The following is a 24,380-nucleotide window of genomic DNA, read 5'->3' on the forward strand; positions in this document are numbered from 1 at the left end:
GACCAGGGAGGAATTCTGCAAGGGCCAGAGGGAGTGTCCTACCCTTGAGGGACTGAGGCGACAGGCCGAAGCCCAGGCAGCAGGGAACGTTGAGGGGAACTACAATATTTACTGGGAGGATGGCCTCTTCTACAGTGAACCCAAGGCACCCATGCACGGATCGTCACGGGCCTTGGTTGTCCCTCAACGTTATCGAGCCTTCCTCCTGGAATTGGCTCATGAGATCCCCTTGGCAGGACACCTGGGGCAAGACAAGACCTTTGCCCGGCTTGTCCCACACTTTTATTGGCCTCAGATGAAAGTGTCGTCCGACACCTATTGCCGGACGTGTGTGTCTTGTCAAGCCAGTGGGAAAACAGGGGTGAAGCTGAAAGCTCCCCTGGAACCACTTCCTGTCGTTAGCACCCCCTTTGAAAGGGTGGGCATCGACATTGTGGGTCCATTAGATCCGCCTACTACAGCTGGTCACAGGTTTATCCTGGTTCTGGTGGATCATGCCACACGGTACCCAGAGGCTATACCTCTGAGGACCATTACGGCACCTGTTGTGGCTAGGGCCCTGATGGGAATCTTTACCCGAGTGGGTTTTCCCAAGGAAGTTGTGTCTGACAGGGGGACCAACTTCATGTCAGCATACATGCGGGCTATGTGGAAGGAGTGTGGAGTGACCTACCGGTTCAACACTCCTTACCACCCCCAGACCAATGGACTGGTGGAGAGGTTCAATAAAACCTTGAAAGGCATGATCAGAAGTCTGCCTGAAAGCCTGCGGAGGAAATGGGACGTCCTCCTACCCTGTCTATTGTTTTCTTACAGGGAAGTGCCACAGAAGGGAGTGGGCTTCAGCCCCTTCGAGCTTTTGTATGGGCACCCTGTGCGTGGACCTCTCGGTCTGGTGAGAGACGGATGGGAAAGAACTCCCAGAAAGCTTCCCCAGGACGTGGTGAGCTACATGCTGGCCTTCCGGAGCCAAATGGCTAAGTTGTGGAAGCAAGCTTCTGACAACTTGGAAGCCAGCCAAGCAGTGATGAAGGCGTGGTATGACCACAATGCTCATCCGGTGGAATTGGAGCCTGGCCAGAAGGTGTGGGTGATCGAACCAGGAGAGCTTAGCGCCCTCCAGGATCGCTGGTCAGGACCCTTTGAGGTGTTGGAGTAGAAGGGTAAGGCTACCTACTTGGTGGATCTGAAGACCCCTCGCCAGCCCCTACGGGTGCTGCATGCCAACCGCCTCAAACCCCACCATGAGAGGCCCGAAGTCATATTGCTGATGGTGACTGACGGAGCAGAGGACGTGGAAAGCGAGCCTCTCCCCGACTTATTTGCGTCTCAAGAGAAGGATGGGTTGGTGGAGGGAGTGATTCTCTCCCCGTCCCTAACTCCTGAACAGCAGGAGGACTGCCGCCAGGTCCTGGGGCAGTACTCTTCGTTGTTCTCCCTTGTTCTGGGTAGGACTCACCTGTGCGTCCATGACGTGGACACAGGAGACAGCCCACCTGTGAAGTCAAAGATCTACCGGATGACAGACAAGGTGAAGGCCAGCATTCACAGTGAAGTCACTAAGATGCTGGAGCTAGGAGTGATTGAACCTTCCAGCAGCCCCTGGTCCAGTCCGGTGGTATTAGTACCAAAAGCTGTACCACCGGGTGCCCAACCGGAACTGAGGTTCTGTGTGGACTACCGGGGACTGAACTCAGTAACCAAGACTGATGCTCATCCGATTCCAAGGGCGGATGAACTGATTGACCGGCTGGGAGCTGCCCAATATCTGAGTACCTTTGACCTTACTTCCGGGTACTGGCAGATCTCTCTGACTGATGGAGCTAAGGAAAGGTCAGCCTTCTCCACGCCCAAGGGCCACTACCAGTTCTGCGTGATGCCCTTTGGGCTCAAGAACGCACCTGCCACGTTTCAGCGTCTGGTGAACCAGATCCTCGCCGGAATGGAGAGTTTCTCTGCTGCTTATCTGGACGACATTGCCGTCTTCAGTAACAGCTGGGAGGATCACTTGCGTCACCTGCAAACTGTTCTCCAGGCCCTGAAGCAAGCTGGTTTAACGATTAAGGCCAGTAAATGCCAGATCGGGCAGGGGTCGGTAGTGTACCTTGGACACTTGGTGGGTAGGGGAGCGGTGCAACCCCTCCAGGCGAAAATCGAGGCTATCATGGCCTGGGAACCCCCCAAGACTCAGACTGAGGTCCGAGCTTTTCTGGGCCTCACCGGATATTACCGCCGCTTCGTGAAGGGGTATGGTACCATTGTGGCCCCCCTCACGGAGCTTACGTCCAAGAAGCAACCTCGACGGGTAGTCTGGACGGAGGCTTGTCAGCAGGCCTTTGTGAAACTGAAGCAAGCCTTGTGCGAGGCCCCGGTCTTAAGGGCCCCAGACTTTTCCAAGGAGTTCATTGTCCAGACGGATGCATCGGAACATGGCATTGGGGCAGTGTTATCGCAACTTAATGAAGAGGGTCTGGATCAACCCGTGGTCTTCCTATCCCGGAGACTACTTCCCAGGGAACAGAAGTGGAGTGCAATAGAGCGTGAAGCCTTTGCAGTGGTATGGGCTCTGAAGAAGTTGCGGCCATACCTGTTTGGCTCGCACTTCCTAGTTCAGACCGACCACAGACCCCTTCGGTGGCTGATGCAGATGAAGGGGGAGAATCCCAAGTTGCTAAGGTGGTCTATCTCCCTACAGGGAATGGACTTTCAGGTGGAACATCGGCCTGGAGTGGACCACGCCAATGCAGACGGTCTCTCAAGGTATTTCCGCCTTAGTGATGAGAACTCCCAAGGGGTTGGGTAGCTCTCCCCACTTTCAGCTGGGGGGGGACGCGTGTTAGACCTGTCAGCCCTTTGGGTGGTCCCTCCTCATCATTATTTATTTTGTCCCACTTCTGCCTCAAACCCTGTTATAATTTTTCCTTTTTGGGAACCACCAGACTTTTTAGTGTTGATGCAGGGTCAGGGAGCCATTTTCCCTACCCCTGGAACTTCTGTCTGAGGGCCTGAGACACAAAATGGTGGCCACCCATTGTCACCTGTGACATCACCAGAACCCACTGGAGGTTTCTAGAACCTTCTGTAACATTCTAGAACCCTGTGACAGTGGGAGGCAGTTTAGAATGTTGGGAGGCCATCTCAGAGGGGCAGTTGGCAACTGACTGGAGAAGAGAGAGGACAGATATAGAAGGAGGTCGGAGTAAGGCAGCAGGGGTGGAAACCAGTGCTTGGAGTGGGGTCCAGAAACCCACCCTTGATGCTAGTCCCTACTGACCAAGCCCAGCCTAAAGCCCTGTGTGGGACCAAGACCAGAAGAACCATCTTAAGGAACTGAACATTTGAAACAGGCCTTAAAGAGGAAGAACAGCAGGTTCCTGACCTGTTCAGTGGTGTCCTCCTGGAGTCCTGACGTCGAGAAGCCTGGAGACCTGGGGCCTGAGGTAGAGAAGCGGCGCTGACAGAAAGCAGACATCGTACCCGGAGCCGCCAGAGGTCGAGTGAGGGCGCCGACAGAGGTCGTGGAGAGGCGCCGGAGGTCGAGTGGAGATTCACCCGAGGTCGAGTGAGGGCGCCGACGGAGGTCGTGGAGAGGCGCCGGAGGTCGAGTGGAGATTCACCCGAGGTCGAGGTGAGGGCGCCGACGGAGGTCGTGGAGAGGCGCCGGAGATCGGGGGGAGATTCACCCGAGGTCGAGGTGAGGCGTCGACGGGGGAGTGAAGTCCGGCCACCGGAGACGCCGGAAACTGAGGTGAAGCGCGCCGGAGGTCGGGAGTGGAGATCGCACTCCGGAGACACCCGGAAGCGGGGAGGTCGTGTCCCTGCGACGCCGGAAGGCGACATCGAGACGAGGCCGCCCAGCAACATCGAGTCGAGACCGCCCAGCGACATCGAGTCGAGACCGCCCAGCGACATCGAGTCGAGACCGCCCAGCAACATCGAGACGAGGCCGCCCAGCGACATCGAGCCGGAGCCGCCTCACGACATTGACACGGCGCCGAGCGGAGCCGATCATCGTGAAAAGGGCAGTAAGTGGTAGAGGGGGCGTCTGAGGCCCCGTGGAGCCCTAAAAGACCATTCTAGGGGCTAGAGGGGTGTTAGAACCAGCCTGGGAGTGCCAGGGGTGAACTAAGACTGGTGCAGTGACATCTGTGAGGGGCTGTGTAGTTTGGAGGGCCAGATCTTTAGGTTACCCTTGTTCTGCCTCAGCTTAGGCCCCAGCCTTGACCAATCTAGGTGGGACACCCCCCATGCCATCCAAATGACCACAAGCTGTGTATGGGCAAAGTAAGACCAAGTTACCTCATGAAAGTGATCTGATCTATACTGTCATTGATTGTTTTTCCTTATTTATTGAAGGTGTTTTATTTATTGTCTTCCACTAATTTATTCCTGCACTGTATTTATTGTCTGACTGTATTTATTTGCCGTCTGTATTTATTGCACATCTATTTATTCTTTGCTTAAGGAGGACCTGAACCTATTTATTGAAATTCCAAAGTAGCATTGTTTATTTGACCTGCTCTTTTGAAGGAAAATCCTATTGTATTGTATTTATGTGATGAAACCTGCAACTAAGAGAAAATAAGATAAAGACATATATATTTTCAACGTGACTTGCATAATTTTTACGGTGTAGTCGTTTTTAGTACGGATGAACGCATGGTTATTGTGAGGGTGTGACGTACGCTTAACACGGTGCCTGCCCCCAACCGCTCGAGCCAAGCTACCACTGTGCTGGGAACCTGGTGACTGCTAACCCGGTTGCCCGGTTTCCAACACAGCAGCAGCAGCAGATTGCACACAGTTCACGTATCTCTCAACAGCCCATGCAGGATATAAACAGTGCACTTATCTCTAAACAGCGATGCAGGTTGTACAGAATTCAAGTATCACTAAACGGTGCATGTGTAACCAAACCGTGCATGCAGATTGTACACTGTTCTAGTATCACTAAACAGCACATTCATGGTGTACAGAGTTCAAGTACCACTAAACAGGACATGCAGGTGTAGACAGTTCAAGTATCACTAAACAGCACATGCAGATTGTACACAGTTCATGTATCTATAAACAGAACAGGCTGGTTGTACAGAGTTCAAGTATCACTAAACAGTTCAAGTATAACCAAACCGTGCATGCAGATTGTACACAGTTCATGTATCAATAAACAGCGAATGCCAGTTGTACACAGTTCAAGTATCACTAAAAAGCACATGAAGGTTGAACACAGTTCAAGTATCACTAAACAGCACATGCAAGTTATACACAGTTCAAGTATTACTGAACAGCACACTCAGGTTGTAGACAGTTCAAGTAACACTAAACAGCACATGCAGGTAGTAGAGTTCAAGTATCACTAAAAGAGCACATGCAGGTTGTACACTGCTCTGGTATCTCTAAAGGGCACATGCAGGTTGTACACTGCTCAGGTATCTCTAAAGGGCACATGCAGGTTGTTTATGCTGGTCATGTTTGGGTCATGGTGGTTACAAAGAATACACTCGGGGCTGAATATGAGTTTGATGGGGACACGGCCAGCCCGAGGCGGTCGGGAGAATGCCGCCAAGCCGGCAGCATCCCGACTCCCACATTACAACATTACAGTGGGCTGTTGGTGCTGTGGCGGCGCAGCCAAGGCAGTGGCATGCTTCAGCTCTAGGAGAGAGCCTGAAGTTAATGCCGGCCGCATTGCTGAGTCACCATCAAGTCGGGCACATTGTTGCCATGCACCATGTCATGCATGGCAAACTGTGTGCGCACTGACATGGTTTGGCATAGTGATGCTAAACATGTGCCCGGGCCACAAGCCACATGTTTGCCCTGGGGCCCTTTTCTGTGACCCTTTCCCCTACTTTTCTTCTGACCTTCTCATGGCAGTTTCCCCGCCATAAAAAGTCTGCAGAAAGTCAGGTTGTAATACTCAGAGCGGTGCAGTTGATGCCACCACTGTCTGCCGCTGTCCACACCGCTGCGGAACCAGAGATCTTGGCGGTGGCGGCAGACCTGCAGTGATGGCGGCGGACTTGCAACAGTCTTGCATTGTAATCCGGTGGTCAGACCATCAGGGTAGTGTGCGGTCAGACCACCAAATGACGACCGCAGTCCCCGAACCATAATTAGGGTGGTTACCTAAGGTATTTGAAGGACAGGCATGTGTCAATGTCTTTTGAGAATTGGCAGCAATTATGCTGCAGCCAGGTTGAGGCTTTTCAAAATGGAGAGTCTTTTGTTGGATTTATCACAATAAAACATTTCTGCAGCATGTAAATTTGTATCTAAACAAAGTTAAAACAAAAAGAACAACTATTATATTCCTATATGTGCACAGGAATGGCGTATATGAAAAAAATACATACAATCTGAGAATGCTCCTGAGTTTTATGTGTTGCAAGCTGTTTTTCACTTAAAAATTGTAAGTTTCATTTTCAGAGTCTTGAACCTGTTGACCTGCCAACAATATTGGCATCTGAGAAACTATTAAACAAAGCTGACCAGACAGCAAAGGTAAGCAATTTCAAAACTGCACCAATGACAAGCATAGTTCAATAGAAAAACTGGGCACTAGGGCATTTAGGCGGGCAAACGTTTCAATGTTTATACACCTCCCCGCAACAAGGACTAGCCAGCAATTGTATATATTCACAGGCCACCAGTATGACATTTTTGCCAATTTTTGGTTTCCCTTTATATAATGTTGGGCAGTCATACAGGAAATAAACATGCTATGCATACTTCGGGCTGCATTCAGTTACTAGGAAACTACTTATTATCAAGGCATTGAAGAGCATATTAATGTCTGTGTTTGAAGAGGCAGAAAGCAAGTTTTCTGAGTGCATTGCACACCCCTGCTGTTCTCAGCGTTTCTTTTTTTGTGAATTACAGGGGTGTTTCTCCAGTGTTTTCCCATTCTGTGAAATTCAGCTTTTTATCAGTGTTTATTCGTTCCGTCGTCAAAATAAATTTAAAAGGCCTGATTTGTTTCATTGCACGTGGTACTTTTTATGATGCACAAATACATTTTGCTGATTTTTAAAGTATTTTATGTGAGCCAAATTGAATTCTGTTTTTCTTTCTTAATTCTTGCATTTCTCACCATTTTTCTCCCTATCTAATATTTCCACCTTTGCTTTCCATTACCTCTTCTCCTGAAACTCCTCCCACTTTTGTTTACCCTCTTTTTCCCTTTGTTACCCCATTTGCTTTTATATTGTCCCGAGCCACCCTTTGCCTTACTCTCTTTTATTCTTTGTTCCCTGCCATTATGTCACATTCTTCTTTCTTCCACCAACGTTTCTCAATCCTTCTCTTTTTTTTGAGAAATTGATTTCTTCCTTTCACTTTTCCTTCATTGTCTGCATCCTTTGTTCTCTTCCTTTTTGGTATGCCCCTACTCGCAGACTAACTTTCCACCACTCACACATCTATAAAATCTCAATTCATTTAAATGTATTTATGTGCATTCAGTTTAAAAAAATCCCTTTAGTTAAACAAAGATTAGAAACAGGTTACATCGAAGTAGATTAACATAGATTGTCTAGGTTGCGGAAGAGGAGAAATTGTGAGGAGAAAAGTGTGACGAAGGGGTATTAGCAGTGGTTAGTTTTGTGTGTGCATTGGATCGTGTCTGGGATAAATGGCAAAACCTTTGAGTAGATACTGAGAACATTACATTCAGGGACAGATTCCCTGAATGTTTTTCTGCTGACGTTTGGGTCTTCCATGTCCTTTCTACGGACGTCTTGACGTGACTTTAGATTTTTACCATATTTGCTGAAGACTTTGTTTGTAGGATCTCCTGCTGCTATCCTTTGCCGTTTATTTGCTATTGTTGGATTAAGCCCAAAAGTGTCCGGGGCAGGGAGTGCAGGCGGGTTAGAATGAGAAAATGTGAGCAGAGTAGGAGTCATGCGTGTAAATTTTCTTAAATTATGTAGCTCATAGGGATTTTGTTGCTCCTATGAGAAGCCATGTATTCTGATCTTGAAATCCAAGGAAAAAAACCATTGTGTCAGGTCTAGGTGTTCGTTAGCTCTAGATTCAGGTTGCTTATATTAATATTGCAGGGCTAATTCCTCGGTGGCAGACATTCTTTACATCCTCTTCTTCATTATCAATTTTAAGTGTTATCCTACATTAGCAGAGGCATCTCTCAGGAAATTGAATATTTTCTGCAGGATCGCTTTTCTTCAAAAGCTGCACCATTTGCAAAAGAGGAAGTCATTGTAGAGGTTTTTCACTAGGTCACTGCTTCAGTCACATATCTTTGTTTCTACTTGATTTCAGCAACATTTTCGGTCTCTCTGGTCGATTGTTTTGAACTTTGCTGCATAAAAAAGGCTCCTGTCCTCCTTGTTCGTAAGTTCAGGCATGTGAAGTTGCATGTGGTTTAATAGGTTAAATATATTTCTATAGTGTAGATATTTCAGTTTATTAAGTTTATCTCCCTGCATATTTCCCTTCATGACTCTGTAACCTTGTTTTAGTAACTTTTTAGTTTGATGCAGGCTTTGATCGTTAGTTGTACTCACAAAGTGGGCATTGTCAATTGATCAATCCAATCATTCATTCAGGATCCTTTCCTTATGATTAAAAGGAGTGCAGTCCATGCCAAGTTCTGTCCATCATTTCTACATGAGATGACTTGTTGGGACAGCTCTCTGTTCGGCTGTGTAGCTCATTGCTGTCTCATGCTGGTCAGATCAGGGGCTCCAGTGCCACAGATAGTGTCTATCAGAACATTTTGTGCAGCCTGGGGCATTTGTACAGCTGACTTCCAGAACTTTTTGGGGACTCTGGCTAAATGATAAGACAAATGATTGAGTCTCCATACGTCTTCCCCATAAAGGAGTGTGCTGTCAGCTTTTGGTCTAGGTATTTCAGGAATGTATTTTAGAACTCTACTACCATACGGTTTGGAGTGCCTTGATGCGTCTTGTGCTGCCCTCCATTTTCACTGCTCCAGAGGTGTCAGTATTCCAATTATGGACCTGATTCCGACTTTGGCGATGTGGCGCCGGGTTCACCCCGCCTGCATCGCCAAAGCCGTGATTGGGTCACCCTCCAGATTAGGAGTTTCTTCCTGTCCAGTGGGCTTTTTTTGGGGCGTTCCCACGGCGGTGCCCTGAAAATGGGCACCACAATGGGAACGCCAAAAACAGTTCCTTCATGGCATGAACTGCTAAGTCCATTCCATGCAGGAACTGGGGTGCATGCAATCAGGGGGCACATGTTGTGCCCCCTGCATGTATCCCCATGCTAAGGAAGCATAGGGGGCCTCCAGGACCCCCTTTTGTTCCTCTCCGCCACGGTGTTCATGGAGTAGGACCTTCTATGACACCGCTGGCGGGACTGTGGCAGTTCCACCAAGCATATTGCGGCCCCCTGACCACCACAACACCAACAGGGGTGGGACTAAGGTGGTCCATCTGCCCTAATAGTAATAGTGGACCACCAGACTCGTAATCGGTCCCTTAGTGATATGGGTATTTTACTCCAAATGTAGGGAAAACATTTCTCAAAGGTCTTCCCTCCCATAAAAATCTCTCTTTTCCATCTATTCTTCTATTTTTACTCGCCCCCTCTTTACGCTTACCAACTATCATGGCAGTGACCATCTCACGGACACAGTTTCTGATCTTGCACTTTTAAACTACAAATCATTGCTATCAGGTTACGTCAATGGAAGAATTCCAACACGACAACTCTATGGGGGCATTAGTTTGTCCCATAAAAGTCCAAACTGGAAAACGTGTCTGAGACGAAATGGAGTGAGGTTTCCATTTGACCTCTATTTCACTTTTTGCTATATTGGATCTTGTGTTTTTGTCTGTCTGAATCATGCAATCAAATATTTCTCATGCTTAAGGAATTCACCTGTCTCCATTGTGGATTGGGGTCAGTTAGTGTAGGTAGAGAAGTGTGAAGTCCGCAGGTGAGAGAAGCAAGATGGAATAATAAAGTGGGGACTTTTTTTGTCTCACAATGGCATCAGAAAGGACATTCCAAAATGTTTGATCATGCAGGTGGAATCTCTGCCCACTTTACCACTGGACCTATATTCTAGGCACAAACTGGAGGTTGAATCTTTCAAATTATTAGGTAGCCCTTGTTGCAAATAAGTATTTCTTTATGCACACCACCATAATTGATTGGGATACATGCTGACCCTGGCATCTATGGAGATTAGTAATGGGTTGCCGAAGGAGGTGACTTTTTTCACATCTAAAATGCCCGAGTAGCTAATTGTGCACATCCTGTAACTTCTTATGGTTTTATAAATGTGTTGGAGGAAAGCCCTCTGTGCTGGAAGGGATGCGGAGAGGAGGGGGCGTTGAAACATATTCTGTGGCTGTGCCCCTAACTGAGGTCTTAACACAAGTAGAAGATGCCACAGGCCCTGTACCCAGAGGTGATATTATTGGGCCACCTAGCCCTGGGCATCTTTCTGCTATATTGAATGGTTTCGATCGTTTCTATCTGGTCGTACCTTCAGAGTTGTTACCCCGCCTTATCAGTCGAAACCCCATTCCATCACTCAGGGTGTTCCGCAGGGGTCGGCAATGAGCCCCACACTTTTTAATATCTATGTTCAGCCGCTGGCTGCGGTCGTCAAGCGTTGTAACCTGACCATGGTGTCTTATGCTGACGACACTCAGCTAGCGGTTGCCATAAGTGGGGCTTCTGATATAGAGGCCACAAAGTTTCGTGAGGGAATCAGATCAGTGGCCTGTTGGTTGACTGAAAATTGTTTACAACTGAACGCTAAAAAAACGGAGGTGTTTATTATTGGTAAGCAGAGCCATCTTTGGGGCGATCGCTGGTGGCCTTCTGAGCTTGGCCCGACCCCTCTTCCGGTCACTGAGGTAAAGAACTTAGGCATTTGGCTGGATTCCAAACTCAGCTTTGTTCCCCACACCAAAAAAATCGCTGCCATCTGCTTTGGTACTCTTCGTAGGCTTAGACCTACTTTCAAATTTTTTGATGCCCCTACCAGACAGCTTATTGTACAGGCTACTATTCTGTCTCGGTTGGATTACGCAAGTTCTCTCCTACTTGGTGTTAATCAAGCTGAAATCTGTAGACTCCAGCGTGTCCAAAATGCGGCCGCCAGGGCTGTGGTCGGCCTGCCGAGCTTTTGCTCGGCCAAAAAAACCATCTATGGACTTCATTGGCTTCTTGTATCCCAAAGGATCAAGTTTAAATCTCTTTGCCTCTCGTTCAAAATTTTTAAATACTCTTCTCCTCAGATTTTGGAACATCTTATTGTGCCGTATGTACCTTCGCGTACTTTAAGATCTTCTGGGCTCCATTTGGTCTCAGTCCCACGTTTTAATAAGGTTAGGGCAGGTGGCCGCTCTTTTAGTGTGCTTGCCGCCAAGCTTTGGAATTCACTTCCTGTTCATATCCGGGCCTTAGATGACCTTCTGATTTTCAGGAAGGCCATTAAGACCTTCCTGTTTTCTGTGAATGCTTAGCCTTGTCTTTGCCTGCCTATTGGGTTGCCTGTACGCCGATTTCTTGCTTTAAGCACTGGGACGCCCCTTTGCTGGGGCAGCTGTGCGCTATACAAATCCGGCTAACATAACATAACATAACATATGGCCCGAGGGGACGCTTAATCTTCCATTTGCAGGTGGTGGTAAAACAGACTATTTTAAGCTTGTGGGGGCAGCACGGTCCGGCTTCGGGACAGGAATGGCTATAGAGACAGTGGTGGATATTGGGCATTGAGAATTTGGTGGCTCAAGCACATGGTGTGAAACGGACGTTTGCCAAGCAATGGAGCCCACTACTTACTTATTTTAGTACAGACTACAATTAACTCTCATGCACCAAAAGGCTTCGAGCATTGAATATTCTGGATGACTCCAAACTGAGCAGCTATTATACTGCAGTACGCCCATCCCACAACTCTTAGTCCGAGGAATGACCTCGTCCACCCAGAAGCAGTGGAGGATCGTGCCTCATTTAACTGGGCAAGGGGCCGCAAACGATGGATACTGGGAGATTGGGGAGTTTTGGATGGGATGCATGGGTGTGGGAAGAGGGGGAGGTTGTTGAGGCTTATTCCCATTACACCACATATGTTACACTGTTTATCTTGGTTTCCCTGAAAACTTGAGCCCAGGGATAGTAGTATGTCAGGTGTTGATAATGTTAATAAAAACACATTTGAACCTACAAAGAACAATTCTACCAACAACATTGGATAGAACAGTGAATAAACCAAATCAAACCTAAAATAACTAAACAAACCAGGAAAATTTACGAAATGCTACATAAAAAGTCAGATTCTTTGTAAATAACAAAGGAGATGACTACCTAGAAGTAAAAGTTAAATCCCTATTATAAAACACCTACCAATATGCTCACAACCTAAATACAACACAAATGTACACCAGCAATCTAAAGTAAATATTTCAATATTTTTTTATAAACCAGTCCATAGAAAAAAATATATTAATGAAGAACAAAAAAAGACTGATACATAAAAATGATTAATTTTAATACTTAATTTAAAATACTCATAAGAACCTCCCAGTATTAAAACACCCACATATAAAAAAAACATTTTAATTGCAGTAAAAGCAAAATACATATAGATATTAAAACATACCATTTTCCGCCCAAAATAAAAAAATCTTCTATTCACAGTAGTATAGTTCATGTTCTTGATCCACCTCCACTTCCAAAAAATCAAATTCACTAAAAAGTTAAAAATAAAGAGAAATAAACCCAAAACAACTCAAAAATGAATTCTCCGTATTAAATTCACCAACGTAATCCACATTCATTTAAAACCATTGAAAAAGAAATCAAAGCAAAAACCGCTCCAGGAAGTCCGAAAAATTAAAGGAAATTGCAGAAATAAAGTTGGTTTAAATCAAATGAAAATAATTTCCTTTAAAAAAACCATTAGAAATAATTGCAAGCTTTGCACTCTGACCTCCGAACCTGAAAACAAAATAACATACACACCTCATCAATACATACATCCCAAATACAATACAAACATAACATTACAACTCTACAAACGTAGTAGAAAACAAGGCAATATGTACAATAGCATAGTACCACTAACAAAGTATAGTTATGCCTACAGCACTACATTATATAATAGCCAAATACTTAGTGCCCTATACAAGTTTACCAAATAACACTAATACCTCAACCGACACCAATTATACATACCCACATCTCGCTAACCCAAAAAATGTAAATTAAAACTTTAAAAGGTTCTTATTTTGTCTGTTGAACAGCAATAGGGAACCGTGATGACAAAAACAAAACCCACCTTAAAATGAGTACAAAATACAGGTAGCAGTGGCTGCTAAATGAAAATTAATATTTTCCTATAGAAATCAACAGAATGGTCAAAACATGACTTAAAAGTGTAAAGATGTATCTAAAAAAATTATAAAAATGTTTAAAAAATGTTAAACAATGTACTGAACAAATACAAATTTATATGTAAACTATAAATTAAAAAGTACTATAACATATTTACATGCAACATAGTACTAATTAAAGCATAATCCAATGCATTCTAACAATAATACAATGTACTATGTATAAAAACTGTATGTATGAAAAAATAATTATGTACCATTTGTGTAAATGTTTAAAAATTCACATGGCTTAAAATTGTATTGAAAATGCAACACATGAGCTACTGTACCAAAATGTATATTAAAATATTTTACCACTTTAATATGGAAAATTCCACTCACACTCCACACTAGGTTACTATACCTCGCACCACGCACAACTAGCGCCTTGTGTGTCCCATCATCTCACACACACACACGCCCCAATAAAAAATAACAGATAACAAAGGGGGAAGGCAAGGAATTCCAACACCCACCCCTCTTCACTGTGCTGCTGTGCTAATTTCTCAGCTTATAAAACAAGGCAAATTATTAAATTGAGGAATTTCACTAAGAGCAATACATCTGAGTACTTTACCCCTTCTGGGGTCGCATTATCCAAGGCACCCTCCATTAGTTCACAGCAGGTGGCCTCACCGACTGCCCTGGAATCAGCCAATCCACTCAGCTCTGCCAAAGCAGTGCCCACAGCAAATGTTTATATGTCCCAGCAGGATTCTGAGTGTTGCCAGCTCCAACATGTCCTTCACTGCCACCGATCAGCTCTTGCCCCAGTTTGCTAATGTGACAGCCTCCACCAGCACTCTTGCCACTTCCCACTCTGACCTCTGACCCTCCACATCCTGTGTAACATCATGCTGCACCATTACTTGAGTCATCGAACGCAACAATTTTCTTCCCCTGAAGCACTGCTTCCCTGTCAATCTGTTCCAGCGCTGCCACTGTGACCATGCTCTGGATGTTCCAGTCGGCCCTCTCCAAGAATCTCCAGCCAATCCCATACCTCCTCGGCTTTTGTGAAGAAATGGGATTGTACATCGTGTTGGACTTTGAGCTGCAGAGGGTAAAGCAGCATGTAAGTGAGCCCATTGCCTTTAGTTTTTGTTTAACACCTCCAAATGACTGGTGCTTATCTGCAGCACTCGTTGCATGTAATCCAGGAAAATTTAAATAGTTTGGTTCTCAAAAACAGGATCCCCTGCCTGGTGAACCACCTGCAGGATAATGTACCTGTCTCTGTCGTTGAGTATCCTGTCAATTATGGTTCTCGGGGGTCCCCTGAGTGGTGGAAGGGTGCATCATTGCCTTTTGGGCATGTTCAACCACAAAGATCAGGAGAGGCAGGCTTCTGGCAGCAATTAGGTTCTGGGGCGTCCCCTCCACCCCGTCAAGGAATCCCACAAAGTGCAGGTTGCAGAGTCTTGATCTGCCCTCGGCATCTTCCAGATGCATTTTGAATTTTAGTGTTTGTGCTGTGAAAGTGGCAACCATGGTATTAAGGGCAACCACTTCTTCCTGGAGCTTGTGTACCTGCTATTCCATTGCCAAGGAATGCTCTAACACCTTTCACAGGTCAATCCACAGAAAATTCACATCCATACAGACAGATTTGATCTTAGCCTGCACAGCTACACAGGAAGCCTCAATCGCCGCCAGGATCTGTGCCCCTCTGGGGCCTTGTGGCTCATTGATTCAACCCAGGGGTCTGCCTGAGCGCCATCTCCGGGCCCAGTGGCAATAAATTGATACATTTTTGTCTTTTGGGCACCTCGTATGACTCTAACCTTGCCCATCCTTAAGTAGCCCCCAAGCCCTTCGTGCAGGTCCGAGTCACAGGAAAATCAAAGCACTCCCATCATGGAGTTAGCCATCTGGAGCTAAAACCTTCCCCTCCTTGACAGCGCTGTGGGTCAGGCAATTCCCAGTCGAATTCTGTGGGTCCTACAAAGCACTCCACACCCGCAGCACAAGTGCGCACTGCAGGGGAGCTACTGCGCTCACTCATAGTTATCCGCAAACCGAGTGCAAAGTGTTCACAAATTTGGCCCAAAGACTATAGCGGAAACAGGAGTTGAAGTACCAAACAAGGCAAAGCAAATAGATCTGGCCTTTGCAAGCTGGTGCAATGTTGCTGTGTGAAGACTTATGTAACAATTTTTCCCACCCACTGAAACAAAAATGAATCACACTAAAACATCTAAAAAACAAAAGAACTGTCCCGTTGGTGGGATGCCACCATTCTGAAATAATACATAGAGAATGAATTAGTCCCAAAGGGATTCACAATAGTGATACTTCCTTCTTTCGATTATTCAGAGGAGAGTCTCCTACATGAGTGGGAACAATTGTTACATAATTCTTCATGTGATATGATGACCATACTAATAACCGTAACATAACACTATTGTTGGAAATTAATATATTGGAGGAAGACATTAAAGGGTTGAATTTACCAGAGGCCACTGAGAATAATGAGAGATACTAAAGGATGTCCTTGCTAAATATCAACTATATGGCTGTTGAATGTTTTGATGTTACTTAGTTTCTGGCCGAGACTGATCCAATCATTGGTTAAAGGAAATATAAAAAAAATCAGTTAAAAATCCCAAAAAGAACCACATTTTTGATATAGGCATGGAATGCCAGAACGGTCTGGCTTGCCAATTGGAGACTGAATGGCAGCACAGTAACTATGGCACCTTGAACGCCAGAGGCAGCACAACAGCTGTGAGGACCCTATCCAGAGATGTTTATCGCTGTGCGGAGTTCTTCCCTGTGTGGTGGGAATTGCTCATTGAAAATGCTGTGGTGACTAGGCCTCAGTGTAGGCCAGAATTGTGTCTCAATTGTGCCGCCTCACAGCCAGTCCTTCAGCATCTGCATATGCAGGCATTGGAAATAGGGAAAGAACACTGTGCTGGAGTGGTGGTATAGAAAGCTGTTCAGAACTCAGCCATCTTCTAGGTGGCTTGGCTCAGTCTCTGAAAACAGTCCTTTAATACATGTTTGACTGCATCAGGAATGCAGAAAAATCTCATCACACAATGGGAAAATGTGCCTGCCCTTGCAATCATCAAAAGAGTGGTGATAATTACTCAGGGAACAACCGTGGCATAGATGGCAATAACTGTTGTAATTGTGCCTCGGAGCGTGGAAAGCCCAATGTAGCATAGCACATCACTTCCGGTCAATGCTAATGATCCGGAGTTTGTTTTGGCAACAATGAAAACAGAACTCAAGGAATGGCTTAGCCAGGAAAAGGAGCACACCCACTACTCTTTCAGCAGCACTACATCATACATGCCAACACTCACGATTCAGGCGTGAGACTACCGATTTGAAGGCTAGTCTCCCGCCTCCCGATTCCTGCAAGCAAAAACCCGATTCCTCGGGGTTTCAGCTGACAGGGCTTGGTAATGTGTAACGTGCTAATTCTTCCAGCAATAGTCAGAATGGCGATGCAGGGGCTCTGGAAGGGGTGAAAAACCAACAAAGCCCCATTAACAACCGAATGGTCTTTTAAACCCCTGTGAAGTACTGGGGGGGGGGGGGCTGTGTGTGTGCCCGGAAGCTGTTTCAGCCCGGGCTTACGGGGGTGGGAGGGGGGGGGTGTATGCACTGACTGCATAACAGCCGCACTGCGCCCATTCCCGGAACCGTACCATACCAGTGTACCTGTATTACTACACACAGCCAACAGTCATTGTATTTGTGGTGGTTGTTGGCCGCAGTTTATTTCACATTACATACGTCATATTTGTACAATTCCCCTGGACACCTTCTTGCGCCGGGGTCATAAATCATTATCATACATTATCACAATTGGTTATCACTCAGTGTAATTTGGACATCATAAATCATGGGTCATAAATCATCGGGTATCATAAATCATTCTGTCACAAATTTGTCATAATTTTTGTTGCCATAAATCTTGGTCATAAATCATCGGGATGTCATAAATGATTCTGTCACAATTCTGTCATCATTTTGTTGTCATAAATCATTCTGCATGGGCATCATAAATCATCAGCCATAAATCATCGGGTGGCCATAAATCATTGGTTTGTCTTTTGCTCATTTGCATATAATCAGTTTGTAGATTGTTCTTTGTTGTTGTCCATGCCCCTTTGCGTGTGGGGGGGTAGCCTTTTCCCGGAGCCAGGCCACAACTCGCGACCTTGCTAGTCTTTCCTGCGCCCTGCTGTCTGGCAGGGGCTGGGCTGCGAGTGCCGTCTCCGTTTGCTACCCCGATTTTCTGTCAGGCGTACTCACCCAGCCGTAAGGCATCCCAGAGTGAGTAGCCCTCCTTCTACACACCGCCCTGTCGGTGTGTTTCCATTACCCAACCAATATACCTCTTGTTTCCGCCACGCCGTCAGGGAGGCTTCCGTCTTCCTGCGGCTCCCCCTACCCTGTATCGTCTCTTTTTGCGCCTCCGTTCCTCTTTGTGGGCCCGCCCCTGTTGTTGTACCACTCGAGCGCTAGGATACCCACCTCTAGCTGCGTCTCCGGGAGGCTGACGTCTGGTAAGGTCTGATGGCAATCTTCCCCACATACACCGTGGTGTGCTCAGCTCCGCCCTTGCCCTCCTGTAGTGGCACGCCCGTGTCCTGTTCGGAATCTTATGGCACTGTATCCTCTCACCATGAATCACCCATGAAATCAAACAAAATTGGGAGATGGTCAGATACCGCTCGTGGAGGCATGATACAACATACATTGCTTAATTACACCCTTTACTTCGTCCATGCTCCTGGCAGGCTCCCCCGGTAAGTACCGGTCTGCTCCTGTCTGGGGGCCTAGTATTTACCGCACCGGCATGCCTGTAAACCCACTATACGGAGCGTTTTTTTTTGTCTCACTTCCCTTCTGCGCATGGAGCAGTTGTCGTGGGCGCTGGTCCCTCTAGTAACCTGGACTCCCCAGGGGGCGTTCTCAGCCCTTGTCCCCCGGAAACTGACTTTGACCTTCCCTCTTGAAATACCGTACAAATAGGGGGACACTGGCGCTGCATAACAGATGTTGATTGTTACCCATTCAATGGTACTTCATTTTTTTTTTTTTTTTTTTGAGCATTCGACAAGACTATTAGTATCCGCCAGGCTGGAGTCCCCACTCCACAGTACTTATTTCTCACTCCGGGGGATGAAAACCGGGGTTTGAGCTGCTTAGGGCGCATGCCTGTGCGTATGTAAAGCTTGTTACTTTGTTCCTGCCCCTCTGGATGGGCACCCCTCATGGGCCTTTGACCCGATTGCTTCAGTATTCTAGGGGCTCGAGGGCGGGACAGCATTAGATTTCGGAATTAATGTCCGCTTTTCCTTGACTCCTGCACTGGGTCCTTAACCGCCCCCTCCACTCTTGGATTGTTCCTTTCACCCACAGGAGTCCTGTCGCTTTACCTGGGCACCAGCTGCATTACAGCGGGCAAATTCCTATTCCTTAGCTGGCGCTGCCGGTGGTGCAGAGGACAAAACCTACGTGTTTGTAAAGTTCCCTTACGCCCAAGGGCGCAGCTGTTTATTGTTGCCCAACTCCATGGTACAGATGTTTTACATTGCTGTATTCCCTTACTACGTTTACCACCTGCCCCAGACATCTGCCTTCTGGTCAGCTACAGGTATTTAAAGCTGGTCTAGATAGTTTTGGTACATTTTGTATTATAATGTCAGACATTTTCGTTTACATAGCGCCATGCTAAACTGTACATGTTTCTTACTTTGGAAGGATGAGATCACGTATTGGCACAACTGGGGTCGCAGGGAACCTGACCCCTCTATTTGTAAAGCGCATGTACACCCCATCTAGGCACTGGGTAACAGATGTTTATTGTCACCCAACTCAGTTTACTTTCCTCCCTTCCACACGGAGATAACCAGACACAGCACGAATGCCTGGGGTCCCCAGCCTTGGATGCCTTACTGACCGGGTAATATTATTGTCCACTTATTTACTTGACTGCCAGCGAGGCTGTCTTTGAAAACTTGCTCCATTGATCTTCATTGTTGTACCCGGTCGTAGCCCCGCGGTACACGTGCGTGCGTATTATACAATTAGCCTTGTATTACAGGTAACTGAGCTACCGACGGACGTGGTTCCCCAGTCAGATGTACTGTCCCAATTACAGTCCCCTTCTATCCCGTTTGTGCCACATTCCGGACTTGGATACCTATCCTTCCGCATTCTATTCTACGAATTGCACCTGCTGGCACAGGCGCTATACATAAAACCTAACGTAAGCTTCTCCCAGTAACTCCGCACTACCTAGAACTATAAATAAGGGCTACTGAAGACATTCGATAGTAACATAATTATCAAATGGACTTTTATTCTGAGGGTTTTTAGTTCTTCTACAGCTTCACCGCAGGCTGAACCTGTATATGTCCATGCACCATGATAGCTTTAACCGCAACGAGGGAGATGCGATTTGAAACATCTAACTCCTGTGCTCATCTAGTAGTTTGAGCGTTATGTTTTCCCTTTCAGTTACAGCAACGTTTCATTTATACATCTGCGCATCTTCCTCACAGCTTAGGCTGTGCAACACTGACCTATAGTGGTAGGCCTCGGGGTACCGCTTTTCACTTTGGTGTTCTTGATCGTTCAGTGCGCGTTCTATTTCAAGGCAGTAGCATAACCACTATATTGATTACCCCTTTTTCCAATGCTACACATCTGGCATAATTCTATGAATACCTGCCGATCGTTTACTCAGTGTAAATGCTACTAAAGTTTCACGGAGCTACATGAAAATTACCCAGGTGTAGCCATCTGAGAATGTTGAAATGCTGACATGTAGATGCAAAATGGCCCCCATATCTCGAGGGGCACCTCACCCAGCCCCTGGTCAACACCACTCTATACACTGGGTCTAGCCGACCCGTCCTTAAAAGGGGGAAAGAAAATCTGCCCTGTCAAGAATCCCAGGTGATTCTGGCTTGACCGGGGGTGGCCGTCATGACATGGGATTAGCCTACAGTTAGCTGCCGCAAATTCGAATGCTATGGTTAGAGGCTCGACCTGGCCCTCCGCAACTGGCGCATTAAACCACTGAGCTGTCTAAGCTGATTCCCAGACCGACTTTGGGAGCCAAGGTCATCCATGAAGCGTGACATTAATCGTGTCCTACAAAGACCAGACTCATTTCACGAGTACCCTGGGTAATATCCTACCTAAAAAGGGTCTTTCAAATCTGCCGCTGTCCGCCACCTCGCGATGTTACATCTTTGTTGAGAGCGTTTAAAAGGAGGTTTCACTGCGTGGATGTGTTATTAGTTTATCGCTCTCCGCACTGCGGTGTTTCAGCAGCTTCTCAATTTTCACTTTCCCCATGCTCCAGCGCGAGCCATGGGCCGGGCACCGGCCTGCACACACTTCAAAACATTCTGGCCACTAGGCGCGTGCAGCACCGCTCGCGCTCTGTACTGGAAGTATTAAAATTACCGTTGTGGCTCGGCTGGGGTGCGCGGGGCTGGTATGAAAATTGGCCCAATGACCGTAAGCGCTGTATGTGACCAGTTACTTATGCCCCATGATGGTGGCTCCTCCACCCCGCCCGCTTTATCGAGCTTCAAAGGCGAGCATGGCTCTCGGCGCTACGCGACAACCTTACCAGCGTTAACTAGCTGGGAATATTCAAATGGGCACCCTCTCTTTTCGAATTTTAAACAAATACCCAATTACACACGTTCGGTGCTAACCAGCAATACCCTCTAAATACCATGCTCCCCGTTAAACGATTAGATTTTTACCAGAGCCTTATTCACACTTCAGGGCCGCGCTCACCTTAACGGGCAGAAGCCTCCCAGTAACCTCCTCAGGCCCTCTAGGTGTTGCGAAGACGTGGGCCTCGACGATGATTGTCGCGCCCATATCCCTGCGACTCAGGCGTCAACCCCAAATCTGGATGCCACTGGGAATCGCGCCGTTGCTAGGGCCAGAACCCGGTTCCTCAGTTCCCCGATCGCTATCTCCGGCTGTAAACCGACATCCTCGCTTCTTCCACTCCTCTGGTGAGGTATCTTGAGCCGTGTTGTGGGGAACCCAGCCATCAGCTTCCTGGGTCACGCAGTAAGAGCGCTTCACTCTCTGCGCTGCAAACGGATCTGGCGAAGTTCAGCAGTTCTCAGGTGGTTGCTCCTGCTGGGGATTGATGGCCTTGACTCGATGTCGCCCACGAAACTCAAAAACCGTTGGTGCCGCTCCCCCAGCTCCCTGATGTAAAAGGTGAGCTGCCCAGGGGGAGCGTTGCCTTATATCCCCTTCCCCCTTTCCTTCTTCCCTTTGTTCTTGTGGAGGGGGAGGAGAGGGCCTCAGGCGCTTTTTTGCAGCGAGGCACTTCCCCGGCGGCGCTGACCAGCGCAAACCGGATCCTTTTCTTGTGGGCACGGGCGGCCATTATGGCGCCGGCCCTCTAGGCCCCCTTCGGGAGCGGCCTCTGCGAACCTGTCAGGCCACTGCACAACTCTTGCATCCCCCTCTTTCTCTGCCTGCCATTGCGCTCCATGCTTCTGAAAGGTGATTAAAAAAAACACGTGAATTTGCTTTCAAATGTCCGATCCTGCAGTAGCACACTTCCGAAGTCCATACATGACAGAAACCCGATTGAAGGCCCCATTCTCACGATTTTTATTTTATTTTTTAAATCTCCCTCTTTGCTCTTCTGAAATGTTGGCATGTATGCTACATTTGCTTGTGAGCCGCGGACTAAATGGGATGGATCATGTACTGGCAGGTTTGTGCTTGCTTGCTTCGAGGCGCTACTTAGCCCCACACTCCATATTGTGAGGGTGTGCAATTGTGTTCCATTTAGTTCAGCAGCAACCAGCTCTGTTTTGTGGCAGGAAAAAATGATGTTCGCATTTTGTCCATGAATATAAATCAAGGGCTATACACCACCGTGCCCTTTCACGTGCTCTTTAATTTTTTATTGTGTTTTAGCAGACAACTGCACTATATAAGGTTCTCTTATAAAGCTCAAGAGTCTAGTGGAAAAGTGTTGGCAATCCTTAATTAGTAAAAAACAATTATTATTATTATTTTTGTTATTGTTGTCAATAATAATAACGACAATAATACAAGTAATAATAATGATGCTAATAATAAGAACAATAATTATATTAATAATACTAATAAGAATAGGAATAATAATAATAATAACAATAACCACAATGATAATAATCATAATCATGACACTAATAACAATAATAATAATAATAATAATAATAATAATAATAATAATTATTATTATTATTATTATTATTATTATTATTATTATTATTATTATTATTATTATTATACAATAAATAGGTCGTGGGGCATAAAGTCTTGCCTGCCCTGCCGAATGCCAAGGATACCCAGTACCATCATAGAATGCCAAGGCGGCCTGGTTTTTAGTGCAACGCATGCTTCTTTCTTCCACAACACTATCTATGCTTCTTCTCTCATTATCTCACTCTGGCAGGTTCTTTTTCCTTTCTTGCTTCCTCTCTTTCAGTTTTTTAGTCTTCCACTTTTTACCCTTTTCCCCTTTCTCATCATATATAAAGTATCGGCATGTACTTGTTAGGCACAGAAATAAACATTGTTTTCCAAATGGTCTACAGCTTCTCTATTCATGCCTAATCATGCGTGTCATCCTGAGAGGGTATCTCAGCAAGAAAGATGACTTTCCTGCCCAAAGTCTTTGTGCTCTCCTGTTTCAGGGGCTGGACTGCAGCGCACAAGCTGCTAAACACACTCCAGGGCGACGACAGCACTTACACAAGATGCAAATGCTGGAACTGAACCAGAAGCGACAAGAGGTGAGTTGATTGCTGGGAAATAACATCATTTGCGTCCCCTGATTTATTTAACAGATATAGTACAGCTCCATGTTGGGATTGTTTCCATATGCTCACTGCCACCAATGTAAGTCCTTCTATATGGTTTTAGAATAGAAGCGTAGAGTTATCACTAAAAGCCCATCGAAGGAAAAATGTTGAAGCATCCCTTGAACAAGAAGGGCCTGATTCACAAGGGTAGACTTACAATTTTGTGTAAGCTTACTATTTTTTTTGTAATTCACAAACTAGGAATTAATAGTAAGTTTCAATATTACCACTTGGTCCAACCATGGCATTGTAGGCATATGTTCAAAGGCAGCTCAGATGTGTGTCCTGGACATAGGGGTAGCGTGGACGGGACCATAGGGGCGGTTGCCCCGGCACAAAATTCTATGGGGTGCAAATATTTTAAAGAAAAGTGGAAGGATGCTTGCCTTGTCCCTGGTGCTGGTAGCCCACGCTACGCCGCTGATCCTGTATGGATCTGTGTGATGCAGCTACCACTCATCCTTTACCCAACCTGTCTCTTGGGAGTATGCTGTGTAATGCGTTTGGCACAAAAGTGCTGGATGTAGATTCTAGTTGGGTTTCTGTGTACTGCTTGTCAGTGGCAGCTCAAGAAGTTTGAAAGTGGGTGGAATTTAAATGAACCCATAAATATGCCTGAGCAAACGCAGTGAGGAACCATGACTGTCTTAAGAGTACCTGAGGGGATTTTCTACAGATAACATTGTGCTAAAATGGTGCATTTTCTGGCACAATTTTAATAAATCACAAAAAGCAGTAGGTTACACAGGCATTTCTTAAGGAACACATGAAATATTTGAGAACATTTCTGATTTGCTTGGCAACTCAGCTTTGAGCATTTTCACCCTGCTCAACAAGAGTGTAGGAGCCACTATATATGTGGGGGAACATGCACAGCTTTAGGGAGAGCTGAGCTAAGCCAAGCCAGGGGGTTGGGGTGGCTCTCAGAGCCAAAGTAATAGCCAACTATCAAAAGATTTGGCATGTAAACCAGGCAACAATTATCATGAATTAATATATTAAAGTCTCCCAACTGAAAAAAAAATCAACATTTCTGAATAAGTTTTCCAGCCTGGCAACGTAAACACAGTACTGTTCCTTGGAAACCACTATCCCTATGTTTGTAGTCACAGGCGGTCGT

The 24,380-nt window shown here is 46.3% G+C and overlaps 1 protein-coding gene across 1 annotated transcript in view; it reads left to right on the forward strand.

Annotated features, from left to right (window-relative positions):
- The window catches only part of CCDC198 (coiled-coil domain containing 198), a 191,144-nt gene that overhangs the window by 148,616 nt on the left and 18,148 nt on the right, over window positions 1-24,380 (forward strand). The window contains exons 3-4 of the mRNA XM_085628005.1: window positions 6,430-6,504; window positions 23,093-23,191. Coding sequence (XP_085484131.1) covers window positions 6,430-6,504; window positions 23,093-23,191 — 174 coding nt within the window. The remainder of the gene's footprint in view (window positions 1-6,429; window positions 6,505-23,092; window positions 23,192-24,380) is intronic.

Source organism: Triturus cristatus, chromosome 9 (assembly GCF_964204655.1).
Source record: "Triturus cristatus chromosome 9, aTriCri1.1, whole genome shotgun sequence".
NCBI lineage: Eukaryota > Metazoa > Chordata > Amphibia > Caudata > Salamandridae > Triturus > Triturus cristatus.